Source organism: Monodelphis domestica, chromosome 8 (assembly GCF_027887165.1).
Source record: "Monodelphis domestica isolate mMonDom1 chromosome 8, mMonDom1.pri, whole genome shotgun sequence".
NCBI lineage: Eukaryota > Metazoa > Chordata > Mammalia > Didelphimorphia > Didelphidae > Monodelphis > Monodelphis domestica.
Genome location: NC_077234.1, coordinates 230,277,391 through 230,305,008, shown reverse-complemented (window position 1 = coordinate 230,305,008; position 27,618 = coordinate 230,277,391). Strand labels below are relative to the sequence as shown.

The 27,618-nt window shown below is 35.4% G+C and overlaps 1 protein-coding gene across 5 annotated transcripts in view; it reads left to right on the top strand.

Annotated features, from left to right (window-relative positions):
* ARHGAP6 (Rho GTPase activating protein 6) overlaps nucleotides 1-27,618 on the top strand; it is a 675,128-nt gene that overhangs the window by 531,519 nt on the left and 115,991 nt on the right. For 3 of the 5 annotated variants that reach the window (XM_016424787.2, XM_056808175.1, XM_056808176.1), the window contains exon 2: nucleotides 19,107-19,266. In XM_016424787.2, the coding sequence (XP_016280273.2) occupies nucleotides 19,107-19,266 (160 nt within the window). Of the gene's footprint in view, nucleotides 1-13,203; nucleotides 13,363-13,430; nucleotides 13,664-19,106; nucleotides 19,267-27,618 lie in introns of those variants that run through there. The other 2 variants (XM_056808178.1, XM_056808177.1) reach the window with 2 other exon arrangements.

Genomic DNA, 27,618 nt, shown 5'->3' with positions numbered 1-27,618 from the left:
CTAAAGCAGATAAGCTCTTTAGAAGCAGGACCTGTGACTTTTGCCTCTGTACCCCTTAGTCTTTAGCACTCTTCCCAGAACAAAGTACATGCTTTATAAATAAATATGTTCATTAATTGAAAATAAATAGATAACAGATGTGGATTCCCTCATTATGCCCCTGTTTTTTCTAGCCTGTTAAACATTTCTAGTCTGTTAAAATCTGCCAGAATTTAAATTCATAGTTTACATTTATAGAATACTTTGGGTTTACAAAGCACCTTATATACATTATCCCATTTGACACACCACTTTTCCAGGTAGACAAGGGACTGTGAAAAGTCAACTGACTTGCACAGGAATACAGACGGACACAGTAAATAGAACTGAGATTTGAATCCAGGTCTTCTGATTCCAATTGTAGCTGTGGTGCCCCTGTACTTCTCACTGTTCAAAGCTACTACTTTAAAGAATTGCCCATGAAAATGTGGGGACTCCTGGTCATTGGAGATTTGTTTCTTCAATGACTAATAAAAGAAAAAAGAGACTTTTTCTCACATTTTGGCAGAAAGCCAAAGGAGTTGAATTTGTGCTTCTAATGAGGATCCAAAAGGTCATCCTTGTCAGGTAAGCCATTTTGATGTAATGCAGAAGGTAGTTTATAGGAGAGAACCAAACATTATAGGTTTGCAGCTATGGTTACAAAGAAATTAATGACAACATTCTTTTTGGTAGAATGTGTATACTCAATGTCAGACATTCACATAAAAGAAAATATAATTCAAGCATCTAAATGTTTTTTGTCCGTTTGACAGAGTATCTAGCTTTCCCCAATTATTTAACTATTTGAAACCATGTAAACAATTTATAAATATTACCTGACACAAGAGAAAAAATGCATGGACAACATTTAATATAAGGTATTAGCCAAGGCATCTAACAAGTATGTTAAACTTCATTATGAACCTTGTAGAAGTCAATTAAATGGAAATATGTTTTACATAATTTCACTTGTATATGGGTATCATCTTGCTTTCCTTCTCAGTGGGAAATGGAAGAACTGAAGGGAAGGAGAGATTTGGAACTCACATTTTTTAAATGAATGTAAAAAAATAAAATATATATGTACATATATATATATATTAAAAGAAGTCAGGTAGTAAAATAGATTAACTGAACTTGGAGTCAGTAAGACTTGAGCTGAAGTTCTGCTTCAGACCCTAAGTAGCTGTGTGACCTTAGATATGTCAGTTAACCTCTCTCTGCCTCAATTTCTTTATATGTAAAATGAGACCTTTCAGTTTTCATTTATGACCACAGTGGTGGGAAGACTTTGGTTTCCACACATAAATAAAATAAAATAAATGTTTTGGACTAGATAGACTACAGCACTATATCCTGCAATCCTTCACGACACAAAAGAATTAAAATAAAAGTTTGGAGTTGGAAAGGAAAAGTCAAAATCCCATCTGATATTGGTCACTCCTCTGAAATATCCCCAACAGAAGTTCCTATAAAGGTTCTGCCAATATATATTGAGTAAATTTGCCAAATAAAAATCTGAATGAACACTTCTAATAATGGAGAACTCACTGCCTTATAGGATAGACCATTCCATTTTTTAATAGCTGTATTTGTGAGAAAATTCTTCCTTATAATGAGGAAGAATCTTCCAATAATTTCCAATAACTAGTCTTAGTTCTGCCCTCTGGAATCATACAGAGTAAATAATTTGCATTTCACATAAAAGTCTTTCACAATTTTTCCTTCTCCATGCAAACCACCACCTACACATTCCACTATCTCGTATGGTTTCCAGCCCTTTCTTGGTCGTATTATTTACTAATGATATTCTTCTTAAAATGTGGCACTCATGAGGGGCAGCTAAGTGGCTCAGTGGATTGAGAGTCAAGCCTAGAGATGGGAGGTTCTGGGTTCAAATTTGACATCAGACACTTCCTTTGTCACCCTGGGAAAGTCACAACCCCCATTGCCTAGCCCTTACTGCTCTTCTGCCTTGAAACCAATATCCAGTATTAATTCCAACATGGAAGGTGAGGGTTTAAAAAAAATATGGCACTTAGAGTAGAACATTGTGCTGTAGGTATGATAATTTCACAGAAAAGTAATATCAAGACCATGGTTGTATTTCAAATTTAATTTGATAAAATTAGTCTAGACAGTAAAAAAAATAATAAAGTTCAATAGGGGACAAAATTAAAACCACAAGGTACTTAGAATTTGCTTAAATATTAACAACTTATTGAAATACAGTAGGGGAAAATGCTTTTCGAAATATTCTTTTCTTAGGCAATTAGTACAGTAGATATAGTGTTGGATTTGCTATAAGGAAGGCTGGAGTTCAGATCCAACTTCAAACACTTGTTAGCTGTACGTTCACAGAAGTGCCTCTCTTTAGTTTCCCCATCTCTAAAATGGAAATAATAAGAGCATCTATGTTACCAGGTGGTTGTGAGAATAAAATGAAATAATATTTGTGAAACATCATACAAACTTTAAAGCACTGCATAAATGCTATTATTATTATGTTTTTCCAAGATACTTCAAGGTGTAAAGGCACCTGATATTTATGTATGTCTAATGATCAACCAATAAGTAAACATTTATTAAGTTTCTATGTGCCAGACACTGTGCTAAGCTCTGGGGGGTAGAAAAAGAGGTAAAAGATGGTCCCTGCACAAGTTATATAAAGAATAAATAGGAAATATTTAAAAGAGGATAGTATGGTGGTGTAGTTAGAATGCTAGTCATGGAGTCGGGAAGATCTGTGGTCAAATCCAGTCTCTTCACTTTCTAGCTTAGTGACCATGATCAAGTCATGTCACCTCTCTATAATTTCCCTGGCTTCCTTCAAGTCTCCTCAGCTAAAATATTACCTTCTGCAAACATACTTTCAAATAGTCAAAGCTATGGTTTTTTCCACTGGTAATATGACTGTGAGAGTTGAAGTATAATGAAAGCTGAGCATGCAGAATCAAAATCTTCGAATTCTGGTGCTAGAGAAGACTTTTGAGAGTTCTTTGAACAGGAAGGAGATCTCATCAGTCATTTCATAAAGAAATTAGCTCTAACCATTCACTGGAAGAACAAATACTAAAGCTGAAGCTAAACTATTTTGGCTATATAATGAAAACATAGTACTCACTGGAAAAGATTCTGATGCTAGTAAAATTGAAATCAAAAGAAGGGAATAGAAGAGGATGAGATAGATTCATAGTGCCATAGAAGTAATGAACATGATCTTAGATAGATCAGTAGATAGTATAGGACAGAAAGTACTGGCCAGCCATGGTCCATGGACTCAAAAAGAGATAGACGGAACTGAACAACTCAAAAACACCAAAGCTTCCAAATGGTTTAGAATATAAAGGGATCAGAGACAAAGTGAAGGCACTATATGTTTTATTAATATATATATATATATATATATATGTGTGTGTGTGTGTGTGTGTATGTGTGTGTGTGTGTGGATATATACATACATGCCTACTTTTCATGGCATTTTTTTGTTATAGCAAAAAATATTATAGCTATCCAGTGATAAGAGAATAGCTGAACAAATTAGAGCTATAAATATGATGGGAGGGGGCAGCTAGGTGGCACAGTGGATAGAGTTGGTAGGACCTGGGTTCAGATTCGACTTCAGACATTTCTTAGCAGTGGGCAAGTCACTTAACTCCAATTGCCTAGCCTTTGCTATTCATTTGTCTTAGAATTGATGAGTTTAAAAAAAGAAAAGAAAAGAAAAAGAGAGGACAGCTAGGTGGCTCATTGGATTGAGAGCCAAGCTCAGAGATGGGAGGTCTTATGTTCAAATTAGACACTTCCTAGCTGTATAACCCTGGGCAAGTCACCTAACCCCCATTGTCAACCCCTTACTACTATATCACAATTATATAGCATTGGTTCTATGATGAAAGGTGAGTGTTTATTTTCTTTAAAAAAAAAGAAAGAAAAAGAAAAAGATAATGGATTCATATATGCCTGAGAAGACTTGTATAAACCAATATAGAAGGAAATGAGCAGAAGTAGAGCAATTCATATAATGAGGGAAAACAATTTTGAAAGATTTAAGAACACAGATCAGTACAATGACGAGTCACAGCCCTCTCAGGTTGATGATGAAGAATGCTTTGGACTTGTTGGCAAAGAGGTTATGTACTAGAGATGTGGAAGGAATCACAGATTTTCAGGTATAGATAATTATCAATCTATTTCACTTGATTATCTTTATTTGTTAGAGGGGAAGGATTATGGGCAAGGTGAAGGTTATAAAAGGGTTGTGATAATGATTTGTTTTAAATAGAAAAGAGTCAACAAAAAAATTAAGAAAGAAAAGATAGCAGAAGGACTTCACTGAGGGAACAAAAGCAAGAAGACCAGTATTAGTACTATCAAGTTAAATTACATATGTGTATAAACATATATGTACATACATATACCTATACTTTTTAAAGAAGTACTTAGAGTTTCAGAGTTTTATTTATAATTCTCTTTTTATATTTAACAGTGGTAGAGTAGATGATCGGGTTTGTTAACCCACTCATATTTGCCCTGCTACATGTATCCTATGTTTAAAACATAAAAAGGTAAACAGACTTTTCCTGTACCCAGAGGAAAATTGTTTATGTATCAATGAGGGAGAACAAAGAGGAAAAAGACATACAAAATTACCTCCTTGGGGTTTATACTTGGGGGAAGGTAGGTTTTAGCAGCACACATGAAAACAATACTTGCTCTCAAGGAGTTTATGTTCTATTGGTCAAAGGTAAACATTACAAATCATTTGCTTTTCTCTCCCCTTTCCTTTTATTATAAACTTAATAAATACTGATAAACATCTGTTCTTTGTATATGAGATGTTCCACTAAGTCTTAGATCCTTCAGCGTTTAATTTTAAATGTTCTTGATTTCATCTCTGCATTCACTTTCAAAAATCCTTGAGTACCTACTCATTGACTTTGTAGACCAGTCTTTTATGAGTTGCTATAGGTAAAAAAGCTCCTCTGCTTGATGGCCTATCTTTGTCATGGCTGATCCTCAGATAGCAAGCACATAATCTGTTACTAGCATCTTTCCCTTAACCTGTTCTATTTTGATGGGAATTTCTAGAGGTCAAATCTATAGGGATTTCAGAAATTCCATCATTACTCCAACAACCACAATGGCCCTTACTTTCAATTTCTTGGCTGTATCATTGAAAGCTGAAGATGCCTAATGGTTGAATATCAGCTAAGTGAGGCATTAGATACTCCTTTCCAATTGCAGTAGCCCAATAACTTGTTTAGGGCAGTTAGTTATCTTCATGAACTGAAATTCAGTCTCGGACACTTATTATCTCTGTGACCTTGGGCAAGTCATTTAACTCTATTTGCCCCGGTTCCTCTTCTATCAAATGATCTGGAGAAGGAAGTGGCCACTTCATTTGAAAAAAAAAAAAAACCCTCCAAAACTGGGTCTCAAAGTTGAAAACAACTGAAGTTCTTTTCCCTACCTTCAGAGTATTCTCTTCTCCAATCCATCCTTTTTAACTTGTGCCAGAGTAATGTAAACATGGCTTTGACAGAACAGTCAATTATTGTAAATGTCAATGTCAAGACTTTCTTATGCCCAAAATGATTTTGCATTTTAGCTTCGTTTATATTTATCAATAATGAAACAAAGTAGCTAGATCCCAATTAGCCAAAAGAATGAATCTCCTGAAGTGATCAAATTATTCAAAGTTGCACTGAATATTTCCATTGGTCTGGAACCAATTATCATATTTGACATAATTCTAACCTTAATATAAATTAGAATACTTGTGAACACTTCAGGGGACTAATTATTCACACTAATTATGACAATTATTTTCTTCAATTTCAGTGTCCTTTTAAAAACATTTTATTGGTGACTAAAATACACATAAAGGTAAAATATTGCATTATAATTATGTAATAATGCTTTTAAAAACCATTTTTTAAAAATCCATTTTAAAGGAAAGTCAGAAAAAAAAAGAATTATGTTAGCCTGTGACCCAAATATAAGGATATTAGTAATAGCCAGAAATCCACTTTAAGCTGTTCCTGGTTGTCTGACTATGGAAATAATTTCATATCCTCTTTTTATCACTTTGTTGGCATTTGTGGAGGTAGTGAATCTGGAAGTGTGCCATCTTTTGTTTTAAGGGGTATTACTACTCTGGGCGCAAAGTCACTGTAACGTAGGTTATCATGCTTTTTGTCTTTCTTCATTGGCTTCTGGAGAATCAGTTCACAACTTTGACAAAAATTAAGTATGAACTCTATGCACTTGAAAAGGTTGCTCTCATGAAAACCAAGTAGGCATTTTATGTTTGAAGATGCTGCAAAAATAATTTTTTTCTTTCTAGATGCTGGTGAAGATTGTAGATCAGAGACTTAATAAAAGTAACAGCAATTTTAACATAGCAGATTGTTAGAGAGAGAGAGAGAGAGAGAGAGAGAGAGAGAGAGAGAGAGAGAGAGATGCCTTCTTCCATGTTCCTGTATTCACTAGATGAACAACATTTATTATTGGTTTTGCAATGAAAACAATATTTCCTTTAAACTTACTCTTAGAAGTCTTTCCATATCTTAAGGGGGAACTTTTTAAACAATCTCTTCATTTTTATTATTTTTATTAACTTTTAAATTACCTTCATTTTTAATTTCATTATCAGTTCATATAATTTCCCCCTGTTCCTCTGAATTCTTTACATTCATCATTTCACATGACATCAATATTCACATAACACAATTTGTTGAGCCATATCCTAAGTAAAGGTCATTTCCTTTCTTAATTAGTTCTTTGTACTATAAATATTTCTGAAATACTTTGGTCTATATGGGACTTTTCATTCTATCTTCGACTTATTCAAGGTTTATGACTAAGCAGTGCATCTTCTAAGTCAAATATTAATTCCTTGCCATTTGACCAAACCATCACAAAGTTAACATCTATATTGTTCTTATACTGCATAGCAAACAAGATGGGAACCCAACTGATGAGAGCGTGGTGAAGTAGGATGGTGTGGGAATGTGTATGTGCGTATCTATAATAAACTTAAAGAAATAGACAATTCATTCATTCTTCATAATTACTGTTAGGAATATACCTGGTAGTAGTAGATCCTTCTAACTCTCATAGAGAGGGCAATAATAAATTTGTTAAAGCTCTTTTCTGAACTGGCAAAAATTTTAAATGAGTACAGCCCTAATAAATTACATTTTACACTCTAATTCTGTCAATTCCTTTCCTTTTTGTCATCTCAATGGAGAAATTTCTAAAATGTATATATTTATTTATATTATTTATTCAAAACTTATTATGTGCCAAGGCATTGTGCCAGGCAAGGATGGGCCGGTAAGTATTAAACAATTGGCTCAGGGGAGAGAGGTGTTGTATGTCATATATTTTAGAATTTAATTTGCATGATTGATGCTTTCCTAAGTCTAGAAAATAAACAAAACAATAATGCAAACCCTGATTTATAGCATTTACTGATTTTTTAGGTACATACTTATAGAGAAAAGTTAATAGTTGGATTTCTCAAACCAGTTATTTGGCTGGCTCCAGCAAGCCAGCTCTGTCTATGGTTCCCCATCCTTTCAGTCTATTGTAGGGCCTCAACTTTTTTGCCTGCCATAAACTCTTTTGGCATTCTGATTAAGCCTATGGATTCCTTCTATAATGCATAAAATAAAATACACAGAAAAAAAAAAGAAACCAGTTATACCCCTGACTACTACTGCTACTGTTATAACCACCTCACATCTATATATTGCTAGTCCAAACAGAAAAGATTTTCTATTGATGACAGAGTTCTCCATATCTCCTTTGTAGATGTCAATATATGAAGTGCATAAAAACTGAAACACTTGCCTGTGTTACTTGTAGATCTCCTAAGTCACATAGGTTTTCTTCTTTCAGTCTGTTGAACATATATGTTGCCAGGGATAAGCCTGGATTTCTTTTTTTTTAATCTGTGTAAGAGTATTTCCTAGCTAGTCTGTTGTAACACTTGGCTGCACTGGTTCCACTTGGTTTTCATTCAAGTCAAACCTCTTTCCCCCAGGTGCTTCCAGGATATTTTAGTAGCATCACACCTGTGAAAATGCTGATATGATAAAGGATGTGAAGCCTTTTTCTATAATGTAATTTCTTCACTGATTCAGATAACTGTTACCCTGTTAGTTTGAGTCAATATTGTTTTTATTGTAAGAACCATTAAAAATAGTATTTAACTTTCAAGAAGACCGAAAAGATTTTTGTGGAAATAATTATTGAAATTTACAAGTACTTGAAAGTCATGTGAAAGTGTGCTGGTAGATGTTGAAAAAAAAGTTGAAACTGACCTAAGAATTGGGTTGTTCCAAGTATTGTCCTTGTACAGTGTTAGAGAAATCATTGGTACTCTTATTTAGGAAGCTGCCATTCAAAGAGGCATAGCAACATTGTGTTTCGGGAAGCATTGAGTCAGGGAGTAGGTACAGAAAAATGACCTCCAACAGAATATAAACTCAGCTTTGAAAAGTCAATTCTGTTTATTGTATAATTGCCTTTTGAAATAACATGACCTTCCTAGAATAATCCAAAACATGAAGAATTTACAGAAAAACCTTCCTTTGAGTGGGGTCAGACTCAGGTAGAAAGAGATCCCTGTAGACTGTTTATTGACTTCAATGATCACAAATTAAAATTATCTATGTTGCATTGTATTTTTTAAAATTTTACTAATCATTTCCCAATTATATTGTGGTTCTGGGCACACTCAAGAGTATTGCTAGCAGGGGCAGTTAGGTGGATCAGTGAATTGACAGTCAGACCTAGAAATGGGAGGTCCTGGGTTCAAATATGATCTCAGACACTTCCTAGCTGTGTAACCCTGGGCAAGTCACTTAACCCCCATTGCACAGCTCTTACCACTCTTTTGCCTTGGAACCAATACACAGTATTGATTCTAAGACAGAAGGTAAGGGTTTAAAAAAAGAGTTTTGCTGGCACTCAGGGGTTTTTCTAGCCCCAGGTGGCCCCCAGGTTGACCCTATAAAACTACTCAGTTTATTTTCCTTTAAGTGATTTCAGTCTCTTGGTGTGTGTTCTGTTATATTCTAACCTTCTAGAAAAACAAACAAATTGATCATTATCCTTGAAAAAAGAAGAAACTTAAAGAAATAATTAAAGAAAGTTTTAGAAATAGCATCATCTTCCCCTCTTAAATGACTCCTCTACTTAATGGAAAAAATATTCTTGGTTCTCCCTGTGCCTGTCTCTGCTTTGAAAAAACTACTGATGTCTTAATTATTAATGTACAACTCTGTCCTTGGTTTCCCATCTATCAATCTCTTCCAGAAGTTCTTAATTTTTTTAATGCCATAGTTGCCTTTAGTCTGGTAAAGAATGGTTTTAAATGCATAAAATAAAATACAGAATTACAAAGAAAACCAATCACACTGGGAAACAACTATATACATGTACATGTGTGAATGTATATATATGTGTGTGTTTGTGTCTATAATCAATTTACTGACCCAAAGGTAAGAACTGTAATCTTTCATAGAGATATAGGAAGTAATAAATTCCTTTAAAAATAAATCAAATTGGGGCAGCTGGGTAGCTCAGTGGATTGAGAGCCAGGCCTAAAGATGGGAGGTCCTAGGTTCAAGTCTGGCCTCAGATAGTTCCCAGCTATGTGACCCTGGACAAGTCACTTAACCCCCATTGCCTAGCCCTTACCACTGTTCTGCCTTGGAACCAATACACAGTATTGACTGCAAGACGGAAGGTAAGGGCTTATTTAAAAAAATAAAAAATAAATCTACTCTAGAAAATCAAACAAGTGAAGAAGTTTTATATTTTTAAATATATAGAATTTTTAGGAGACCTGAGTTCTAATCCCAGTACTGATACTAATCAGGACCTTTCAATTTCATCATCTATAAAATGAGACTATGTTATCTGAGCTAAATTCAAATTCCGTTTTTTTCTATATACCTAATGTTATCTATAAATTAATTTCAAATTCTAATTCTAACACTTGGAATTATCTAAACTTCTATGTCCTTCTTAGCCAAAAGTTCTAAATCTAACAAAGGAATTTTGAGCCTAAGAAGATATAAAAATTTGAAATACAAGAAGTAAATACACTTATCATCATACACGTGTATGTATAATGCTTAGGAGTAATTTAGGTCATGATACTCTACTTTTCATTATGTTAAACAAGACTTGGAAAAAATACATTTGAATGAATGAACATAAAAGTATTTATTAAATTCTTACTGTATGCCAAGCATGTGCTAAGTTTGGAGGATACAAATAGAAAAATGAGATAGTCGCTCATTTTAGATTTCACCTTCGAATGTGTAGGGTGCCAGTGGAGGTAGAGGGAATGACAGTAGATATGGAAGAGATCAGCTGCAAGGAAGATGGAAAGGTCCAAGGGTTCTTAGGGTGCACTGGCATGGCCTTTCGGTGGCCTGGCAGATGGTCATGACTAGTGAAATTGCCCCTTGAAACTGAAGACTTTAGTAATGGGTAAATTGGTCACGATCCAGTTTATAAAGTAAAGAGCTTGAGTAAACTGCCTTCTTTTAGGAAGAGACTTTCTGCATAGCTATAGATATCAAAAATAATCTAATACAATATTTTATAATATTACTTGAGGTAATCTATATGTGATTGCATTTTTGTTGATTCAAAAAACATTCATTGCTATCAGCCAATTTAATATATTAAAAAATCACAAAAAAGATGGCCATTTAAAATTCTCTTTTAGAAAAACAACTAAAGCCACCAAATCGTTAAGATCACAATTAGTGGCATATGAGAGGCTGGACTTCCCAAATATTTAAAGTCCAATATTTAATTCAGTTTTGTAAATAGTCTTTAAAAATATATTAGATGGGAAAACTAGGTGGCTTGATGGATAATCTGTCCTAGAGACTAAAATTCCTGGGTTCAAATTGAGCCTCAGACAGTTCCTAATTGTGTGGTCCTGGGCAAGTCATTTAATTCCAATAACCTAGCTCTTACCACTTTTTTTACCTTGGAACAGAAACTAGTATTTTTTTCTAAGTAATAAGATAAGGGCATAAAAAATTATTAGACTGAATTTTGACCCCTTCCATTTTATAAGTATTAACTCCTTTCTTTAATAATCAGTTCCATATCATATCTAAGATATTCACTGAACAAATCTTCAGAATTCAAGCACTTTTCTATAGTCTCTCTACTCACTTATCTACAAGAACTGAGCTTGAGGAGTAGCTATGATCATATGTCCAATTTAATCTGTAAATCTGGATTTGGATCTTGACATATACCCCTGATAGTTATATAACCAGGGGCAATTCTCTAAACTTCTGTAAATCTGTAAAATTAGAATCCTATGGTCTATTACCTACCTAATAGCGTATGATGATAGACGTGCTTTTGTTCCCCCAAAGAGCTTTATCAACGTGCTATCCAAATTAAAATCAAGAAAGAATTCTAAGAATTGGAAAGAGACTCAAAGACCATTTTGTCCAGAGATTCTTAAATTGCTCTTGTATGATGGATAGCTTTGATAATCTAGTGAAATTTATCGACTCCTCAGAATCAGATTTTTGAATGAATAAATTAAAATATAAAGGAAACTGATCACAATGGTTTGCTAGTATCAAAATATTAAGAAAGAAATCCACAGAGTCAGAGTTAAGAACCCTTCATCTCTTTTAAATTGTACCTGTGGAAGGTAGAATTGGAACTGAATCTTGAAGGAAGCCAGAGTAACTAAGGCAGAGGTGAGGAAGGTAGGAATTACGGGAATTTATTATTCAGTCATTTCAGTCAAGCCCCACTCTTTGTAACCCCATTTGGAGTTTTCATGACAAAGATATTGGAATGTTTTGCTATTTCCTACTCCAGATTATTTTATATATGGGGAAACTCACACAAATACAATTATATGCTTTATCAAGAGACACACAGCTAGTAAATGTCTGAGGCTAGATTAGAACTCCTGAAGATGAGTATTCCTGTTAGTTGTCCTTTAAGTCAAATTGCAGAGGAATTAGAAGGAAGTGATATATAAGAAGTGGAGATAAGGAAACTGAGACCCAGGAAGGGTAATTAAATAGAGGGGAAATAAATTACCCAGGTTTTCAAAATAGTAAAAGTTTGCCGCAGGATGCAAGCATAAATCTTCCTGGATCCAAGACTAGGACTCCATGCATCAACTCAGAATGCTTGATTTCAGTAAGTTTTACCTTCTGTCTCCTCAGAGCAATACAAATATTAGGCAAATATTTTCATGTCTCATAAAAATTAAACATTTTCAAAGAAATTTCCATTTGTGCTTTTATTTCCCCCCCCCAAACTTCATCTCGTTTCCTTCATAAAGCTTCAAATAATAAACGTTTGCTGTTGAATATTGGTTACATAAACAAGGAAAAACTCTATTCAGTCATATTCATTTCCCCCAACAAATATATGAGTGAGTGTATTGTTACTGATTTTTATCTGTTTTCTTCATCAGCTGATTTGGGGAAAGAAGTCCATTGGGAAAAGAAGGGTAAAAATCACTCTTCTGGGAGGAGAAACTCCCAGAAGAGAAAGAAATATAATAAAATAAATAACTTCAGTAAAAGGTCAATTATTCTCATTGATTCCTCTGCTCTGCAAAGTTAGTTTAGGATTGTAGAAGGATAGCAAGCAAATACGTTCTCCTTGTGGTAAAAAAGCATTCTCTCAAAAACAATATGTTTTCCAACTGCTTGATCACATGGGTTGATGAGGATGTAGACTCTAAATGATCACTCTCGTGCAAATATCAATAATATGGAAATAGATCTTGATTGATGACACATGTAAAACCCAGTGGAATTGCACATTGGCTACAGGAGGGAGGTAGAAGGAGGGGAGGGAAAGAACATGAATCATGTAACCATGGAAAAATATTCTTAATTAATTAATTAAAAATTTTCAGTTAAAAACAAACAAAAAAAGTATTTTTTCCAGCCACTGCACAACTAAATGCTTTCTCACAAGGAAATTTTGACTAGAAAAAAATATAGATATAGATGATCTAACATTGAAATATATAATTAACTTAAACTTTTTAACAGTTAACTTTCTAACTTTTTACATAATACCATTTTTAATAATTTTTTTCTCAGAATTAGAACTTCAACAGGATCTCCTAAATTTACTCATAGTTGAATAAGATGCTGAGTATATAAATAAAGCCTCGGTAGCAAAGGCATCTTAATATTTCATCACTCTTCTCCTTGAAATAGCACTCTGGCAAATTCCCTAGAATAGGCCATAGAAATAACAGGCACTAAAAGTGCCCAGCTCTCCATACCAAACTAACTTCCAGAGGTAAGTAGACTAAATCAACTTTAAAACTGGATGTTTTATATTTGTTGTTCTCCCTTTCTGAAGTTGTTCGTTGACAGGAAATTGTCACTATGTAAGGCATGGCTAAAAAAGCCACCTGGGACCAAGAATCCTTTTCTTATTGAGCACAGATGCCCTCTATCATTTTGATTATTGATAATAGCAACCATCTGGAAGTCCGTTTAGTGTTCCGAGGACCACAGAATTTCAGAGCTGGAAGACACTTGAAAAGGCATCTAGTTCATCCCCTTCATTTTACAGATGAGAGAAGCAAATCCTAGAGGTAAAAATCAGCCAGCCCAGGGAAGAAAGTAGGACCAGAAGCCAAGACCCTCATAGCCCAGAGGTTGTTTTTGATAATGTTTCACAAATGGTATGATGACATGAAGCCTTTTGCTCCAAACAGATCACTTCCCTTCCTTATAGCTACACATTTGGCTGGTCTCTTTTGCAGCAGCTGTTTCCCAGCCTTCCCATAGTTATGGTATGTTGCTTGAGGTTGGGCTTCTGTGAATCCCTAAAGTATTTCTTCTTGTTTTCCCTGCTTGCAATTACTCCTCATTAATGCAGAGTAAAACAGCTGCCATGGGAGGCTGCATTTTTCACATAGCTGTTCAGGGGTGAGCATCATTTCTTTGCTATTAGCCTGTCTACATTCTAGGACTTGGTTATCAGGGATCTTGTCTTTAAACTTTATGTTAATTAGGGCTGATATAAGACACTGAGAAAATACAGTTTAGAAGCTTGATAAGGTGAGTGATAAGACCCGGTTACATAGCTAGAGGAGACTATGGCATTTGGTTTAGGCAGGTAGCCTGCCCTTCTTAATTTAATTCTCTACTCAGTGAGTACATTATTGAATAATGGGCTTCCCAAGTAGTGAATTCAATTAAAGTGTGTTTCTAAGGAAAAGTTGATTCCTTTGGGTGCAGGCTGCTGTGTACTTTTAGTTTCCTTTTGACTTTCAGGCTGTGAAGAAAAAATAAATTATCTGTAATAGGGAATGTGATTTGATGGATGCCTAGATGGCCTCAGGATCAGAAAAACCTGGGGTCTGTTCTGACGTAGATTGGCTTTGTAGTCACTTAACCTATTAGTATCTTAGGCAACTAAGTCTATAAGTTGCAGAGAAGATGCCCTTTGGTAGATGAAGTTTTCCTCACTGGTAATTTCCAATGCCAATGAAATCACAGATGGCAGAATGGGAAGGAGAGGGGAAGACGAGATGGAATTGGTCTACAGACTTCTGTTGAATCTGTGAAACATGACCTAAACAAATGACCTATAATTTCTTATGGACCTGGGACACAATTAGTTATCCACATACATCAATCCTTTGTGACATTAGCCATGACTTTTTTTAATTCTTACCTTCTATCTTCTGTCTAAGTATGAGACCTAAGGCAGAAGAGAGAACAAGAGTGAGGCAATTGGGATTAAATGACTTACCCAGGATCACACAGCTAGTATTTGAACCCAAGACCTTCTTTCCCCACAACTGGCTCTCTATCCACTGTGCCATCTTGCTGCCCCAGCCATGATTTTTAATAATTCTTGCATCCTATTATGTTGGTCAGTTTCCAACTATATGAGAATGAATTCTCAAATTAGCTTATAGAGAGTTTTGTCAAATACTTAATAATGCGTGAAAGATTCTGTGTGATGGAAAACCCAGTAGAATTGTGTGCCAGCTATGGGAGGGGGTGGGGGGGAGTGGAGGGAAAGAACATGAATCTTGTAACCATGGAAAAATATTCTAAATTAACTAATTAAATAAAAATTTCAAAAAAAGAAAAGAAAAAAAGGAATTAAAAAGTAACCCCCACCCACCCACCCAAAGAAAGAAAGATTCTGTGTGGTAAAGAGGAAAGGGAGAAAGAACCTTGGACTTGGAGGTAAGACTTGAAGTTGAGTAATGGTGTTACCACCTACTGATCCTATGATCTATTATAAGTCAATTAACCTTTTTTACCTCATCTGTAAAAAGAGGATAATAATAACCCTACTTACTCATTGTTATCAAGAGAAAATGAAATAATGCACCTATAGGGCTTTGTAACCATAAAATACTATTTAACTGCAAGTTTTAAATGATTATATAGAAAAGACTGAACAGAATTGGCTCTGCTTAATTCAATAGGGAATGAGTCAGACAAAAGCATGTATTATGACCTTATCTATTGCATGATCTCAGAGCTGACTTGAGATGTGGGTGAGCTTCTTAGGGTGGCTAAACTTGTTAATTATTGCAAGTTTCCTTTTCAGCCCATGGGTGTCAGAAGCTAATGGAACTAGAATAACTTTTCATCACATTTTGATCTGCTGGAAGGAACCTTGATTCTAAATTTGTTATTAATTCTAATCAATCAATAAGCAGACATTAACTAAGCACATACTTTTTTTTTGCATTAGGGATACAAATACAAAAAATGAAATAGTTCCCAATTACAAGGAGCTCACATTAATTCTAATAAGAAAATAAGTATGTATATTTGTGTGTATGTGTTTATATGTTTATGTACACATATATGTATATATGTCTGAGTTTCTGGTTATATGCATATATATACCTGTATGTCATATGTGTGTATATTATTTATGGGTATATATGTATCATATGTACATATCTACATATGGATATACAGAATAAATATAGAGAATAAATTCTAAATAAATACAAAGTCATTCAATTAAAATAGTTTGAAAAGAGGAGTAAAGACAATGAACGAAGGCAGCAATTTCTAGGAGTTTGGCTAGAAGATATAGGAGATATGATGTGAAGGGAATGACGGTATAATGAAAGTTGTTTTGTTTTGTTTGAATGTGGGAGACATTTGGCCATAGGTATTAGGGAACAAGGAGAAAGGAAGAGGTTGAAAATATAAGCAACAGAGAGAAATATCGAGAGGGCAATTTGCTAGAAAAGATGGGAGGGGAAAGGATTATGGATACTTGTGGAAGACTTGACTTTGACTTGATTTGGACACAGTAGGGTTGCTTTACTATCAGATACTGAGATAAAGTAGGAGAGATTAGAAGATAATTTCAAAGGTTTTGAGATGAAGGAGTTTCTTGCAGATGGTTTTAATATTCTCAATAAGGTATCAGAGTGTGTGAGAATACAGAGCAAACAAAAGGGAAGGAGGAGCTACATTTTTGTTCCCTCTTTCGGTACTTAATGTAAGACAGTTGTAGATACAATTTTGCCATTTATCCAAATGTCATCCTAATTTCATTCAAAGTCAGATTTCCTGCCTTTCCTCTTACAGGTTGCAAAAATAATGACCACTTTGAGATTCTGTAGCACCCTTGGAATTTCCATTCATTAAGAGCTCTCTCCCCTCTTTGCTTGCAGATCTCCCCAAGAATGGCTAGTTCCCAGAGCCATTTCATTCACCATTGCTGGGCGAACTCTCCAAAGTTCAGGGAAAGGCTAGCCAGTTGAATGGTAATCCATAGTGTACAGGGTTTCCTCTTCAGTAGGGAAAGCCATGTTAAGGAAAGTAAGGATCAGTTCCTGCTGTTGCAGATTTCCTTCTTTGGGATGAAAGTGAGTGGCAGCATGGTGTGTTGCAAAGAACCCTGGACTGGCAGTGAGAAGACTTGGATTTGCATCTGGCCCAAATTACTCGCTAATTATATGACTTTAGGCAATACTTCTTTGTACTTCAACTTCCTCATTTGTAAGATGAAGGGAGTTGGACTAGATGCTCTCTAAATTCCCAGTTAGCTGTAATGTCTGCGATTCTATACTTAGAGATGCTACGTGGGTGAGAACACAGCTATTTTCAGGTGCCCATAAAAATATTTGCTTTGACTACTACTGCAGGGACTACTGTGGTGTCAAATACGTGCGCACAAATATTAAGTTAAAATTGAGTGATAATCGACAGAAGTGTGCAGCCAGTTCCTATTGCCCAAGTCGTTAACCCTTTAAGTGCTCTAATGAGAAATCATTCCATCTTCCCCAAACAGCTTGCATCCACCACAGGGGTATTGTCACTATCTATTCCCCATGCCTGAACTACTCTCCTTTCTCATCTTGCTCCTGGCATTCCTGGTTTCCTTCAAATCCTACTTTCTACAAGAAGACTTCAACAAGCCTATGCTCTCTCAGCGCATTGTTTTCAACTTCTCCTGTATATAGTTTGTTTAGATATGCTTGTTTGCATGTTGTTTCCCCCATTAGGTGATGAGCTTCTTGAGAGCAGAGACTATCGTTTGCCTCTTTTTATCCCGTCCCTAATAAAGTGCCTGGCACATAACAGGTCCTTGATAAAAGTTTAGTCTGTGGCTGAAATTCAGTAACTTTGTCTCCAGCAACTCAGTTGCTTTCACTTAACCTTTCTGCAAGTTATTTCATGTTAAAAAAAATAGTACATTATTTCTTTAAGGTCAAGCTCTGGACTGGGGAAAATCAAAACACATTAGGGCTATTCTCCATACCTGATTTATTCAAGAATTCAAACAGATTTGACTTCAAGAAGTTCCAGGAAGCATATTTGTACTTTGCTTCATTGCTTGTCACCATAGCCTTCTAAAGTAGTTTTTCCTATGATTGTGTCTGACTAATAGAGAATAAATATGTATCAAGCCCCTACTGTGTGCCAGGCACCATGCTAAGCACTGGGGAGAGTATGAAAAGCTTCACTTAGAGAAACAGTAGTAAAGATTTAGCAAAGTGACCTAGAACCAAGACTTTCGGTTCTTTAGCCCCAATGACTCATTCTTCACATTTGTAGCAGTCTGTAAATACAATGACCTATGATAGGACCAAATCACTGTAGAGCATCAGACAGAAAACATTTTAGTGTGCTTTTCCTGGTAAACTGAGAGCATTGTTTTGGTTATCCAGCTCTGTGATTTTTACAGCATCTATTTAGAGCTTTAAGGTGTGTACAGGACTTTCTATGTTATTTCTAACCTCCAGAACAATCTTTTGACGTAGGTACTGCTATTATTTCTATTTTACAGAGGAGGACCCTGATACAAAGAATAATTAGTTTTAGTATCTGAGGTTGGATTTGAACTCAAATCTTTCCTGATGCCAGATCCAGAGCTCTTGTCTCTACTCTACCACCGTACAGCCTTCTATTGAATATACCAAATTATATCCTTCACATCACCATGTAGAGATTTGAATTCTGAAGGGACAGATGGTCAGTTACATACATTTACTGGCAATTTTCCCTCAAAATTGTTAGTAGATTCATAGTGTATTAGTGAGTATTATATAGCTTTTCCAGTGCAATCAGGGGTCCTATGTATGCTTGACTTCTTTGATGAACCTACAATTATCAGACATATTTAACTCAGATTGAATTACTTGTCAGCTCTGAGAGGAGGGAGAGAGTCAATATGGATCATATATCTTTGAAAAACTTATTTGGAAATTTATTAATTTTTAAATGATATACAAATAAATAAATTGATATGTGTGCTTATACATAGGAATATATATGTGTGCTTACCCATAGAAATATACATACATATATACAGTTGTCACATTGGGAAAAGAGTAAATTAAATTCTTTGAGATGAAAGCTATTGGAAAATAAAGTTGAGATGAATTTGACATTACTAAAGTTGACTCCAAGAGAAAATAAACTTAAAAAAAAAAACAACCAACTCCTGTCATGTTTTTCTTTCTGATAAAAAAGAGACGAATATGTTTGTTAAAGTAGGTGAACCATGTAACACTTCATATTTTTCTGCTTGATCTCCAGGGTGATTTTACTTGGAACAGCATGTCAGGGCGCAGTGTTCGACTGAAGTCAGTTCCCGTCCAAAGCCTCTCCGAGCTGGAGCGTGCCCGGCTGCAGGAAGTGGCTTTTTATCAGCTGCAGCAGGACTGCGACCTCAGCTGTCAGATTACCATTCCCAAAGGTAAGGGCTCTGTCCGCCATTTCACTGCGGAATGTTGAAAGTTAAGCATCTGCTTTGGCAGACCACAGAGTGCATATTTATTTCAAACCTCATATTAACACAGGAAGAAAAGTACAGTGTCTTGGTCATTGGCTGGCATCTGTTATATTTTGACATTTGTGTTTGGGCAGAACAACTTGCATGTCAGCTAATATGTTTATTTCAAGGAAAAGGTCAATTTAGGCAGAGTTCAAGAAAAAAATCCTGTCTAGCACACTGTCTACATGATACCAAGATAACCAGTTGGAAGAGGAAGAATTCATTCAAACCTGTCATTCAGCATTATACAGACCAAAGAAAAAGAGAAGTGGCTAAAGCAAATTCAGCCCATTCCTGCATGCTCCCATCCTCCAATCTGGCCAACCTCGATATCACTGAGAGCTGAAAGGGGAGAGCAGACAGGAGATACGGGTTTCTAATGATTGTGTGTGGTAGTATTTTTGACAATTAAGAAGTATACTGACTTTAATATCTAGGCTCAGATATACTTGTCAATATTTCTGAAAGGGCATCACCATGTCTCAAACAAGTTGATTTATGACCAAAAGGGTAATTATGGACTTTCATAACTACATAAACCAGCCATGAAATTAAATGTCAGCTCATGCGTGTGAGATTCTTTTAACAACCCTCACCTTCCATCTTGGAATCGATACTGTATATTAATTCCACGGCAGAATAGATATATAGAGAAATGCTACAGTTGTAACATATTTTAAACACACACACACAAATACCTTAAACCAGATCTGTTGTGACAAGTAAGCACTCCCTCGTAGGAAAGGCATACAACCCTCATACACAACAAGGAAAGAAGAATTAGGTTATTCTCATCTGAAGGGACTGTGCCATCATGCCAGATAACCACATGTATCAGACTTCAGTGATAGGCAGCATTATGCATATGTTTGATTCTTTAGCACTCTGGGTAAAGTTGTTATCCTTTAGCTGGTGTCCTCTAGCTCTCCTGGCATCCAGATGATCAGGAGAACTGCAATTTTGGTAAGAAATCTATTTAACTGGACACATGCCCAATGACGATACCAATATGGCATTAGCATCTGAGACATTAACTGAATTCTTGAAGAAGTTCAATGGCAAATCTTAGCAGAAGAAATTAAGAGATGTAGGGAATATAATTAGCATAAAACCATCTTCTGTCACGGGCTCCTCTTTCCCTTGTTTTCTCCATTGTTGCCTTTTTTTAGTTTCTTGTTCTAGCAACTCATCTTGCTCCCTGTTGTCTTTCTAACCCAACCAATCCTTAGATCAAAATGCTATAACTCAAATAAGAATTAACTCTAATTTTAGATGAAATAATTCATTTTGGAAATGAATGAAAAATATCCAATATGATATTATTGCTTTATACTTCCTCCCATACTTTTTTATAGTAGTACTGAGAAGAGTGTCAGAGTGCTGAACATTTCTGAGAATGGTATTCTTACCTAAGAACATGTATAAGAATAATGACAATTCTTGCAGCTGAAAAATATGATTTTTCACTTATTTATTTATCACTCATCACTTACTTATGATTTCTAGTTTTGGTTTTATTAGCTTATTCACTTGCAGAAATGAATAATATGGAAATATTTTTGCATGATAATACATATTTAACCCAGATTGAATTGCCTGTTAGCTCTTGGAGGGAAGAGGGAAGGAGAGAGGGAGACAACATGGATCATATAACTTCAGAAAACATGTGAATCATGTAACCATGGGAAAATATTCTAAATTAATTAACTAAAATTTTTCAAAGAAAAAAGAAAAATGTGGAAACATTATTAAAATAAAATAATGATTTTTAGAGAAGAATAATGGCATCTCTTACCTTGTTTTATACTTTTATTTTATGCTTTTTATACCATTTATACTTTTCTCACATTTTGCTTAAGTTCTTTTATTATAGGAATCAATGAAAGTTGTTGTTAATAATGCTAGAACAGATGAAGAAACTAAGGTACAGGGATTCATTAAAATGACAAAGATCATTCAGCCATCACTATGAATTAGTGCAGAATCAGATTTCTCAGGGGTTTAATCAGAAGAGAATAGTGCTTTGGCAAGATTTTTGGATTTAGAGTCAGGGTTTGAATTCTACTTTCTTATCTTATGACCAAAAGGAAGTCCCTTTATTTTTCTGAACCTCAGATTAACCATTGTTACCAGGGGGACTAATTAAGCCTATCTATTTCTTTTGAATAACAGAAGCAAAGCAATTTTTAAGTGTTAAAGTGCTTTTTAAAAGTCATCTTTTGTTTTGCCTCTAATTCTTGACAATTGAAATTTTGTTGACAAATAGAATTTGGGGCAGAACACCTGATTAACTTGGAAAAAATATTTTTATATAGGGTGAAAGCCAGATGTAGATTAAATATTTTTCCCTCTTTGTTTTTCACTTATATGAGGCCAATTGAAATTGAGTGGTTTTCATTTATTTGCTTTATTTTCAATGTATCAACTAAATACACGAATTACACAAACTATACAACCCTTAAAATTCTACGATGATCCACATTACTTATTACAAATACCATGCAACATTCTGTTGACATTTCCAATTGGCATTCTGAAGGCGGAAAATATCATTTATGTCAAAATTATGGTCTATTACTTTTATTATCTTTCTATCTATTAATTTTGTCAAAAATGATGAATGACTATTGAGTTTCTAGAGGAAGAGAAGTTGAAAACATATGAGAGGAGAAACCAGAACAGAACTCACCTAGGGGATAATTGGAGCTCTTGTGATATGTCTTGTCATTATTATCTTCAAATATTATTGAGAATCCAGAATACCTGGCATCATATTAAGTGCTTCAGTTATAACTTTCATCCCCTTTGGCTCCTGTTTTGTTCATCTTCATCCCCTTTTTGGTAATTCTAAACCAGGACACATTTACTGTGTGAAGAAACCCTCCAGAAAAGTAAACATAGCCTCAAGTGCCCAGAAACTAAACAAAGTACAGTAGTAGCAGCCCTAATGAGGTTTAGACAGAAAGTTTATTAAAAACTGGAATATGCCCAACCCTTTTGTTTCTGAAGCCCCTTTTTTGTTTGGAAATGAATTCAGTTTTCATGTATCATTTTTGTTCAGGGTTTGGATATTTCATTTTGTCTTGGGGAAAAGTTGATGAGAGTTGGTAGAGACTCTAAACTAATAGCTCCCAGAGAGGTATTTTGAGGCTCTCAGTAAAGTGCTCTTTGGGGGGTAGAAAGTAGATTGAGGGATGCCATGGCAATGAGTAAAAAGAAAAAAAAAACATTAAATGAGGATAAAACCGATCCAAACTCTTACAGGTCAAATTGTTTTGTTTTGTTTTAAATTAATGTTTTTCCAGAGAATTGAGGACATGTCCCAATTTCAAGGGGATAGTTCACTAGGTAGGGAATGGCAGAGGGATATATGCAGAAATGAAAATGATCTAAAAACAAGGGCTTTTGATCTTTTTAAAATCAGTAGACCTTTTAGAATTCTGTTTATAAATAGACTAAAATTTCATTTCTGGGATAGTGTGAAGACCTATAGATAATGAGGCAATCAGGAATTTTTGATGAACTATGTGTGCAATGTCACTCAAGCTATTACATGGATCCCTAAAGGCCTGGCATTTGCTGCCATGATGCCCACTAATCTGTTTTTCCCACCACAATCACATGCCCTCCCTTTGCAAGGGAGATGCATGAACTCTTCCAAAACCTACTATACTATTTCAACTTGAACATTCCAAATGGCATTGGTTTTTATAATTTTTTCACAAATAGTTTGTAAGTATATTAAATATTCTGAATTTTTATTCAGCCATAGGTGATCATAGTTCAAACAACAATAGCCAAAAGAAAAGCATTCTGAGAAGGAGGGGACCATAGTCAGGTCTTAAGACTGTCCCTCTCACCAGTGCTTTCCTTCAGCCTAAGAAAGAATGAGTTACCAAGGCAACAGAAAGGTCAGGAACCAGTCAATTCATTGGCTCTGGACTGGGAAGTGGAATACCCAGGATAGGACTGAAGCACAGGAATCCAGACAAAATCAACTGAAAAGGTTAATGTTTACTCCTTAGGGCAGGACTGATTAAGATCTGCATGCTTTAGAAGCTTGCTTTAAGGCTTTTCTTCTTCCTAGTCTTCCTCGGGGTCCTGAGCTCTCTGTTGTCCATTCCTCCTCTACACGCGTTTCTTCTCTCACCATCTCATGTTTTTTGCTTTACTTAACCCACAGAGACCACGTAAGACTTAACTAGAAGATATCTCCTTCTATCATGGTCCTGTATTCTATTTTCTAATAATTATCTTATGAATGGAGTCACTGTTAAAGTATTCGATATTATCCAAGTTTATGGTTTACCATTGCTGTTGTTGTTATTTAGTCATTTCAGTTGTGTCTGACTCTTCATGATCTCACTTGGCAAAGAGACTAGAGTGGTTTGCCATTTCCTTCTTTGGCTCATTGTACAGATGAGGAAACTGAGGAAAACAGGGTTAAGTGACTTGGCCAGAGTCACAGCTCATAAGTGTCGGAGGTCAGGTTTGAACTCGGACAGATGAGCCTTCCTAACTTCAGTCATGGCACTCTATCCACTTTGCCACTTAGATGCCCCCCAATGATTTACTACAAAAATTATAATTTACAGAGCATTTGACTAACATTACCTTACTTCATCCTCACAAAATTTCTATGAAGTAGAGAGAACAAGTATCCATCATCATATCCCCACTTTCCAGAAGAGGAAATGAGGCTCAGAGAAGTTAGTGACTAGATGGGTATTACTATAAGAAGGGTTAATATTTATGGAAGATGCTTGGAGATGGCAGTATAACCAAGAAGGCTAACTACCATGACTTTGCCCCAGAGCCCTAAAAGTTAGGTCTATTCCTTTGGCAGTAGAAATGACAGAGCTGGACTGTCTGTGTCCACCTCTAGAGAAAGAACTGAGAGCTAGAAATAAGCAAGATGTTGTTGTACGTATACACACATCTTTTTGTCGAATGATGCTTTCTCTAGCGTGGGGGGGGGGGGATACCTAGGAATTTTAATTCAACAATCAAACTAATTAATTAATTAAAGCAAAATAAAGGGAATGACTGAGCTTAGCATCTAGTTAGCAAGAAAAAATATTTAAAATAAGCAGCCAGATGGCAGGAACTGTTAACACCCATGTGTGAGCCAATGTTGACTAAGAAGATTTATCTTAATTGTTTCTGTTATTTCACATCATGAATTATGGCTAGGTCCCTAAGAGTAGAAACGATGAATCCTTTGAAGTGGTTGTCTGTGTTCAGATTTGCACTAATTGAAGTTATAATTATGTTAAAATATCATCATTGGTTCCTGACCATTGGAAATAGGCAGTGGGATTTCAAATAATCCAGTCACTTCACAGGATTTATTTTACATATTAATCTGTACCTGACTTTAGACACTTGAGTAGAAAGCCATTTCTTCTTTCTGTTGTTAAACCCTTATCTTCCTTCTTAGATTCAATACTAAGTCCTAGTTCCAAGACAGAAAAATAGTAAGAGTTAGACATTTGGGGCAAGTTAAGTGACTTGACCAAGGTCACAAAGATAGGAAGTGTCTGAGTCCAGATTTGAACCCAGGACCTCCCATATCAATAGCCACTGAGCCACCCAGCTGTTCTAAATAGAAGGCAATTTCAGAGATGCTTGCCCTGTGGATCAAAGTAACTAGTAATAGCTGTGAGATACCCCACCAGGCACACACAAACATACAAATACACAAATAAACAAAAGTTAGACTTTAAGGTGTTGGGCAAGTGGGCATAATAATTTCCAAGTCTACTGTCCTATACCCTTCAAGTTATATCTTGTAGGCAGATACCTTCTCCTCCCACAGAGTAGGCTGTGCCTTTCCCTGGCTCTTTCCTGGGATCTAGAAGGTAGAGGGAAGCCAGGTTGGAAGACAGATGCAGAGATCAACAGCAAAAAGTTCATTGAACCCTGAAAGCTAAATAATAGACTCAAAAACTTTAGACTTAGAAAGGGTCTTAAAATCATCCAGGCTTAACTCCTTATTGTATAGAAAAGGAAATGGAAGTCAAACTAAATGTATTGCCCAAGGTTTCATACCAAATAAGCCAAAGAATTGGGATTAGAACTTAGGTTTCCTAACTCTATTGGTCTTCTGATCAATGTTGCCTGTCAAAAGTACTTATAACTTGTCTCCTTCTTTCCCAATCTTCTCTGTGCTATACTCTCCAGGTACTGTACAATTCAGCAACCGCTAATCATTAGTAGTTCCTCAAACATGAATCCCCATCTCCCACATCACATCCATAGTTTTATATTAGCTATTGCCAGGAATCTAGAATGCTCCCTGGTTTCCCTGGCTTGCTTCAAGACTCAGTTCACCTATGATTTCCTAAGAAAGAAAAATAGCTGAAGTTATTGTGTAATCTGTATTTTAATAATGGATTTTTCTGCTTGCCTTTTTATAATAGCCAAGCATTTGTTAGATCCAATTTTGTCTTTGTAAAGAACATTACTGTTTGCTACTAAATCATATTTGTAAAATATCTTAGGGTGATTTACCAAAGGCTGAATAAATTGTAAATTTAAAAAAAAATAATTCAAAGGCTACCTTCTGGAAGAGGATTTTCCTGGTTCCCTCTAGCTGCTGATGCCTTCTTTTTCATTTTTCCTCCTATCCACTTTGTGTGTCTCTGTTACATGTACCTAGTTATTTACATGTTGTTGTTCAGTCATTTTCCATTATGTTTGACTTTCCATGAACCCATTTGGCGTTTTCTTGGTAAAGATGCTGGAGTGGTTTGCCATTTCCCTCACTAAGTCATTGTACAGATGGAGAAACTGATCCAAAAACCAGGGTTAAGTCACTTGCACAGGCTCTCATAGCTATTCAGTGTCTGAGGCAAGTTTTGAACTAATGAAGATAATCTTCTTGATTCCAAGCCCAGTTCTCTATCCTCTGCACCACCTAGCTGTCCTATTTACATGTTGACTCTCCCATTAGAATGTATACTTCTTGAGGGAAAGTACTCATTCCTTTTATTTATATCCTCAGTGCTTACCACAGTGTTTGGCTTATGGTGAATGCTTAATAAATGCTTGTTAGCCATTGGGCAAACTAACTGTTGATGTGGGTATGTCACAACTTTTTTTCAAAAATTATTCAGGTACAAGTTTAATATAAGGATTCTGAGGGAAAAATAATCAATGCCAAAATACATATAACATTTAAAGTCTCTGTCCTTCCATTGTCTCATTTGAAACTGGAGATAACAGTTTACGTTGTACCTTAACTGGTAATTCTGTTGGAGAGAAATGAATTATTTCTTTCTATTTGCATTAATTATTTGCTTTATATTTTTTCCAACATGAGCTTGTTTTCTTGCTTCAGTAAATTTCTTTTCTCACAAATGAGAAAAACTTTGTTTATATATTTTGGAAGCAATATTGTGGAATGAAAAATAGTTGGTGTTTTAAGAAAATGTGTACACACGGTATAATAAAACAGTACCCTGCCTACTTGGAATTGCTCAATTATATCTCTTGTTTGTAATGCAGTTCCACATCATAGTCCCATAGGCGACATAAAACCAAGTAAACATCTCCTCACTGAAATGAAGAAAATTATATTCTTGGTCGTATAACGATTCAGTTTCCTCCAGAATGTGTTGTCTAAAATGTTTCGTTAGAAAATAAAGGGCGAATTTGTAAGCATTATTGCATCTGTCCTCACTCTGTTGACGATGGCAGTTCCCTGCCATCATCTTACTCTATTATAGAAAGGATGTACCAGCACTATTCAGAGGTAGTGGCATCTATAGGAATGTAGGGAAGGGATAGAGTAAATTTTATGGATTCGCTTTAAGAAGAAAAGAGAATTGTGTGGATTATATTTTTAAGTATGTCTGTGATGCCCAGAAATTGTAGATATAAGAGAGAAATGTAAAAAAAGCAAAAGTAACCAAAACAGGATTATTAAGCTGTCTGGCCATCTGAGTTGATCATATTCTGTACCAATATTTGTAGTAGCCCTGCAAGTTTGGTATTGAATATACATTTTATTTCCTTTATTTAAGATAAGGTGATTTTACTTAGCCTCATGTTAATTCTCAATTTCTTCATGCCAATGTACCCAGGAAGGTGGTAAAAGGAGGAAGACTCTTCTTTGCCCTGGACATACACCAGTGTTTTCTAGCTAATTGGAAGGATTGGGGAGTATCAGAGCAGAGTATCCTTTTCTCTGGATTCCTTTCTGTGATATACAGGAAAAGGACAAACACAAACACTATCAAGAGTGATTTTTAAAAAGGATGGATATTGGGG